The 6,903-nt window shown below is 46.1% G+C and overlaps 1 protein-coding gene across 1 annotated transcript; it reads right to left on the bottom strand.

Annotated features, from left to right (window-relative positions):
* Window positions 1-1,140: 1,140 nt before the first annotated feature.
* On the bottom strand, window positions 1,141-6,688 carry si:ch211-214j24.10 (uncharacterized protein LOC558894 homolog). Its single transcript, XM_036520387.1, has 4 exons — window positions 6,568-6,688; window positions 3,866-4,645; window positions 2,207-2,239; window positions 1,141-1,836 (listed from the first exon to the last, which is right to left on the bottom strand). The coding sequence occupies exons 1-4, from the start codon at window positions 6,581-6,583 to the stop codon at window positions 1,790-1,792; spliced, it is 876 nt and encodes a 291-aa protein (XP_036376280.1). The 5' UTR covers window positions 6,584-6,688; the 3' UTR covers window positions 1,141-1,789.
* Between the last annotated feature and the right edge of the window lie 215 nt (window positions 6,689-6,903).

The raw sequence follows: 6,903 nt of genomic DNA, 5'->3' as shown, positions 1-6,903 counted from the left end.
GCCATGAAGTCAGGGCCTGGTGCATCCAGACTGTTTCCCGCCTTTATGGTGGTACAAGCAGAAGAAAGAGATCTTCGATAACGGTTCCTCTGAAATACTCAAACAGATCTTCCAGCATGAGCCGGGCTGACAACAAACACTTGTGCAATTTCGGAAACAACCAGTTTCCATAAAAATGGCAAATTGTACATTGCCTTATACCAGATGGGTAATCTCCAGACAGAGCTTTCACAATACACATAGAAACTTTTGGGTTGTCGAAAAGGGAACAAATGTGTTCACAGAAGTCAAGTGTTCTTTGTTAATCTGGCAATGGACATTGACCTCTGGTTGCCCTCCATTCACAGCAGCTCAATAACTTTCCTTTCTACAAAAGGGGTGGAGTGCACAACCAGTTGCAAGCTGACGCTTGAGCATGTGGTCTACAAAGCTGCTCTTCTCTAAATATTCATGCCAATCTTTCTGCACACTCTTATACTCCATGCATAAAGATTATGCTGCAATATAGTCACTGGCAGTCTCCAGTCTGCCTCCTCCCTTATATTATGCCATTGTTAAACGTCTGCCTTTACTGGTCAGCCTTTTCCCCTCAACATTATATAGAACTGTACCATTAGCTAAGCTGGTGATGTTTACACTGCCCTGTATGAAAATCTTTGCTTCATTTCTCATGTGTATCCCATTTCCCAATTCAACTCCTCTTACAGATGGATCTCAACCTCCAGTTTAACAACTTCTGCCCTAAGACGCCCCTCATGTTAATCCGTTTTCATTAAAAAGGCCCAGTTGCAAGAGTGGAAAGACACTAAGCCTAATATCTGTGTCAGCAGTCCATTTCTTTCACAGTTTGTAACCGTTCAACTGCTGCTTCCTTGGTGTCATGTTCCTGAAGCAGCATTAAGCAAATTTCAAGAAAAAATGAAATGTTGCATCATAACAAAGGAAGATGGCTTCTGTCATTTACAGAGATATTATAAATGTGGATCAGGGAGTAATGAATAAAGTAAAACCTAAGGGACAAACAATAAAATATGTGTGTGGAAAAAGCACACTGGTTTAGAGATGTGATCTTCCACTGAGATTATCAATCTTAGTGACACGGGATGCAAATCACAACCACACTTCCATCAAGGCAATACAACATCTTTAGCTCATTTATTTCTATTATGAAATACTGTTCACTTTTCAATTTCAATCTCTTCCAGTGTCGTTTAAATCAAAGACCACATTCGTGACCAGAATCCCAGCAGGATTTAAAAAAAATGATTAGACCAGTCTAAGACAAGACAGCTTTACAGACAGCAACTTTAAAGCAGGGCACATACAGACCGTGTTGGCTGTCTCTGTGTAAACAAGAGAAATGATCATCCGTTTCCAGGGTAAAAACAAAAACAAGAGAAACGTTTCAAACTTGTGCTCTTAAAAACGGTTTGGGTTGGGCGAATACAACAGTCGGTCACAATGGATAGGAAAGTGCTTGATTGATCACTCGCATATCAGAGAGGACAAAAAGGTGTCTGTGATAAAACTGCAGCTCCTTACAATAAAAGGACATTTCTTAGAGATTAAAAAGAAACTCTCCACAACACAGATTTCCGTTGTGAGCCGCGAGCAGAACTCCAGGTCCAGACTACTGAGGCAGGCTCTGTTGTAAGGCATAGGAGAAGGGCCAGCTGTCCTCCTCACTTCAAGAAATTAGTCCGGAGTGTGTATGTGTATGCGCGTGTGTGTGTGTGTATATATGCATGTCTGTGTGTGTGCACGTGCGGTAGAAACATGTTAGCATGTGCTAGGCTGGCTGATCCGAAGACTGGTACCAGACGACCTTGGGGGAACCTGGGAGAAATGGAGACAACGATCAGAACCTCATGCGCTCCGTAATGCTTCAAATGCCACCCGCTCCCGGCACATCTGCCTTGAGCGGCTACGTGTTACTGACACAGCTACCTGGAGCAGCTATCTGCTCGACACATCCACCTGGAGCAGCTATTTGCCATGTGCAGGTGAGCTGACTCACCCATTGGAGGGGGAGGTAGCTGGAATTTACCAGAATTTGCATTTCTCTTGAATTAACAAATATACACATATTACAGTAACGAACACTGTTAAGAACTCGTTCAAAAATGCATTTAAAATTAATCGGAAATGGTTTGTTCTGCTCCACCCTCTTACTCAAACGGGACCAGACTGACAAAGAGTGCCTTACCTTGTTTCTGTCTACTGTAGATAGCTTCCCACTCTGAAAAGACAGAAAAAAAGCTTCTTCAGAAAACATGCAAGCAGACAAGGACAACTCATGAACAATTAAATATGAACAATAGGGCTGCATTGTTCAACTGTATGCACAATACAGCATTCCATGCATAGAGGAGGAGACTCTGCCTCCTGGATGTGGTAGACTTGGATTCTCCCAGCAGAGGGCGCTGTGTGCAGCAGTTTGAAAGGCTGGTATGGTGTTTTTTTATTTTATATTACAACTCTGACAGCCAAAGATCAGTATGAGAAGCAATTTTGGAGGTGAGAGGTGAGTGAAAACAAATATTCATTGGTATGAATATTCATTAACTCTCACAGGGCAAATATATGGGTCCATCTGCCAATGAAGCAAATTCCTTTGAGGATGAAAGGAACAAAATCACTGCCCCACTATTTGGAATAGAGAGTATGCTCTGGCTGTGTGCCAATATGTTGGTTTCTAAATGAACTCTGAACTTGATGTTTCAGCTTCACCCACAATAAGACTTGTATCTGGTGAATACATATGCAAGATTAAGAAAGACTGTCCATCACTACTTAATTGTTTGCAACTTGTTTATAGGCAGGCTTGGAGGACTTTGACAGCAATTTCTGCCTCTCATACTGACACCCCTTTCTCTAACCAGCACAGGTTATTATGGGTGATCCCTTCATTAGACTCAGAAGACCTGACTAAGCATATTCATCAAAAGATACACAAATTTGGGTTTGGGTTCTTAAAGGGACATGCTTTGTAACTGTTGAACTGGGGTGCTCATTTCATCTTTTTCTACGCAGAGAGGCGACTGAATAGTCCGTCCTTGCACAGGGACTCAGCTGCTCAAGTGAGAGGATCCTCCCCAACCGCCAGACCAGATCTAACTGGGTTCCGCCATTCAGTGGTGAAGCACACTACAAACACACTGAAATCCTGTGCCGTTGCTTAACTCCCAGCCCCCTTTCAGAGGGGGACTGCCCGTTTCCAGCCTGCACTCAGAGGGTGACGTGTACAATTTTTCACCACAGTTTTTATTCAATAAAAGATTAAAATTATTCAGCTTAAATGCTGAATTTGCTTTTCATTTAAACCATTTGCCTTCTTCAATATCACATCTTAGAAACAGCTTGACAGTGATATAATTCATATTTTCTACCGTGTATGCTGAGGTCTGCAGATTATGCAACCCTTCCTCATGTACAGGTTGAGATTTGCAATTAAGAACAGGCTCTCCCTCCTGCTATAAGACTGACATCAGAAAGCACTTCTATTCAATCCCTACAGCTGGTAGGTATCAATAAGCAGAGCTGACTATTCCAGGCACTGAGGTCATCATGACCTGAGCCGTCAATGAGCCATTTTAAGTGAACAGGAGGGCATCCTACCAAGATTCTGTACGTGGAATCCTGAACATTCAAAAGGCATTTCTAAGCTTCTAATGGCGTGTGTGTTGGGAGCGGGGGCTACCGGTCACAATTCTGCACCAGCAGAAAACACAAGGCGCATGTTTGGATGGATGATCATCTTCCACAGGTCAGGGGCCGGCGAGGCTTGGAGTCAGTCACACTTATTCAGAGAAACAGCAGAAACACGTATGAGCAACAAAAGACAGCCTACACTGCCAAATATTACCTTGAGTGTGATACCGCACTGCCTCCACCAGATGGCGACAGCCAAGCAGCAGCTCCCCAGAAGCATCCGCCTCCTCTCGACACTGGCCAATGAAGGGAAGGGGCGTGGTGGGGGCCGGACTCCCAGCGTCAGCCTCTTCAGTGGGAGACACCCCCTTGGCGGGGTTAACCGGGCAGGTGAGGGGTGGCTCGACTGACGTCCCGTTCTGCATGGGGGACTGGGACTCGGCCGCCTCTGCGTTTTGGGGGGAGTCGCTGATGAAGCTCAGCCCCCACTGGTTCTGCAGCAGCACCCCGATAGCTGGGGGGTCCTCCGCGACGCTCCCGGCCGGGCCGGCCTTCACCTTGGAGGCGTAGCTGACGGCGGGCTGTAGCTTGGCAGGACTGTCCTTCACCGGGAAGGCGGGCGGGGGCTTCAGCAGCGACAGGCTGTCCCCGGCCCACCTCTCTTTGTCCCTCCGCGCTCTGTCGTGGGGCCCCGCCCGGCCGCCCCTGGGCCCCTCTTTCCGGAGGCTGCGCCCTTTGAGATGGGCTCTGTGGTCTGTGTCCCTGCCGGCGGCCGGGGCGTGTGTGTGGGGGGCGTGTTCTGCGGCGGGCGGAGACGTCTGCCGGGCGTGCTTGCGGACCCTGTTCCCACCTCCCCCGCCCCCGCCGCAGCTCCCCGACCCCGGTGAGAGGCGGCGGTTTCGGATGTGGGGCTCCGGGTTGGGGGGCGAGACGAGCGCAGCAGAATCGTACAGGGGGTCTGACTCGCACCCCATGCTGCTGGCCTCCCACGTAGCTGAACAAGCGAACAAGGGCAAGAGACAAACGTCAGTCAACCCCTGGCACGGCGCGAACACTTCCAAAACCACAGATAAGTCAGCAGCTAAAGCGAGGCTGAGTCATGCTTCCAGAAACAATGCTTGTTACATCACATGCATTTATATAGCTGAATATATGACAGTATCCATTCAAAAGGCTTGTGCACCAGGAGTGAAGAGACAGGCGGTTCAAGAGAGCCAAAAGAGGCTGTGAACGAACAAGGTCTGCACCAACTACACATTTTCAGAGCATCAAAAATGCACACGTGAGCTGATATTGTTAATGGGTGTACAAAGGTGTATTTAGCAATCATGTCCTTACCAATAAAACCCCTCAGATGCATCATGCATTCTGATGTCATATTTTGCTGCAAAACGTGTGACTTAAATATCTCTAAATCCACGCATGTGTTTGGGAAGACACAATGGCTAGTTTCATATGAGTTTTATCAGAACTGATCTTGGATTACACAGTGTTGATTACCACTGACTGTACTATGAGTATTTGCAGTTTTCCTTTACTTGGTGAAAGGTATTAGGCGAATCAACTTTAAGTGACTGAGTAATATGGCATGGTTCATATGGACTACTGAAAATCAAACAACCCTGTGACTGCAAACGAACACGACTCTGACATTCCTGCATAGATGCAAAGGTTTTAAGTGCACATTTCCTTCAGTCTGATGTTGCTAGGGATTGTGGATCAAGAATGGATCATCATGACTTCTGCAATTTGACCTGCAGTTAAATATTGAGTCAGTTATCTAAACTGACGTAGTTTGACTAGTTGTACGCGTTCGCAGTCGCAGCAAACTGGGTTTCTATTTTTACAGTGGCGGCTGAGTGACAAGCATCACAGCTCTATAGCAGACTCGTTTACATACGACACATGAACAAGGAACTTCCTCGACGGTGGTTACAGCAGGCTCCAAGACTTTCTGCCATTTCTAGCTAACTTTGACTGTACATTTCAATAAATCGTTCACTGACTGGGTAGATAGCCATATAATCATGATTGACTGATCTCTCTGGTTGGGTTTGATCTTAATCAACAATGAAGTGCAAAACGTTTACCACAATTTCACAGCAATTTGCCCACGGTTGCTTTGCCGGCCGGCTGCATTAGCCACCTAGCGATTCTGGATTGTTCTAGCAACTACCGGCTAGTTAGCGCTGGCTATAACTATTAAATTATTAATCTAGTAGACTAACCCACGACACATAGCACTGTCCCATCACTGAATCCAGTCGGCCAGGTAACCGGTTAGCTAACCTTTAGTGAAACCTATGACAAAACTTTTTCATACCGTTGGCCATTTACATACATGGCTAGGTATCAAACTACGTGATTGCACATTACAAATGGAAGAGGAACGGCACTGTATTGAACGTGTCAAAGCAAATCAGAGAGCTAATTTTTACAAGAATTTTTAAGAATCATCTGTTGAAAATGACACGACAGTTAGTTAAATGCTGTGCCTAGCAAGGTATCCATTGTCTAGCTAGCGCGATATGTGGGGAAGCGTGTTAACTGAACAGCTAGGTGGCTAGCTAAAGTACGAGCCACTACGCAAAGCCTAGCTAACCAGCACGTACTGACTATATCTAAAAAACAGACAAGGTAATTTGTTCGCAAGCCAAGTGACTACCTAGGAAAGTCAGAACAGCACGCCAAGTCCAGAACACGAAAAGACGGGTCTTAATTTGAAAATAAGACAACACAGATAGCTGTCCGGCTAACGTTAGCTTCCTAGCCAAGTAGTTTCGTAAGACTGAGCGAAGCTTTCGCTCAAAACGTGGAAAGCCCGACACTTTAACTGTTCAGGTGAGTTGGCTCACCGGCTAGTAACTTAACAAGCCGTCGACTGTACTAAAATCATACATGAATACAACAACGTACCTGTTTTAATGTGCATCTTTTTTCTGTGTTATATTTCCACTGTGAAAGTACCGGAGATTAACTGGGACGGGTGCGCTTGATTGCTGAGTGGTGAAACTAAAGGCCGCACGGAAGCTGTAGTAAACCTGGGTGGAAGTGAGCGCTAAGTCAGGCGGATATCGAGGCGCCAAGAGGGGAGGGAAAATAGACCCAGGGCGGGGGGTTTGGACGTTTCCCGCCCTCGATTCAAAAAGTAGCCAGCCACGTTTCCCAAAACCGAAGACTTACGAACCTTTCCGGGTACTTCAAAACAAATTTGCTTCACGTGTACGGTTGTGTAGCAAGGAAATACTTAGA

The sequence above is a fragment of the Megalops cyprinoides genome, chromosome 25, assembly GCF_013368585.1.
Source record: "Megalops cyprinoides isolate fMegCyp1 chromosome 25, fMegCyp1.pri, whole genome shotgun sequence".
In the NCBI taxonomy this organism is placed as follows: domain Eukaryota; kingdom Metazoa; phylum Chordata; class Actinopteri; order Elopiformes; family Megalopidae; genus Megalops; species Megalops cyprinoides.
This window is presented reverse-complemented; position numbering and strand designations above follow the sequence as displayed.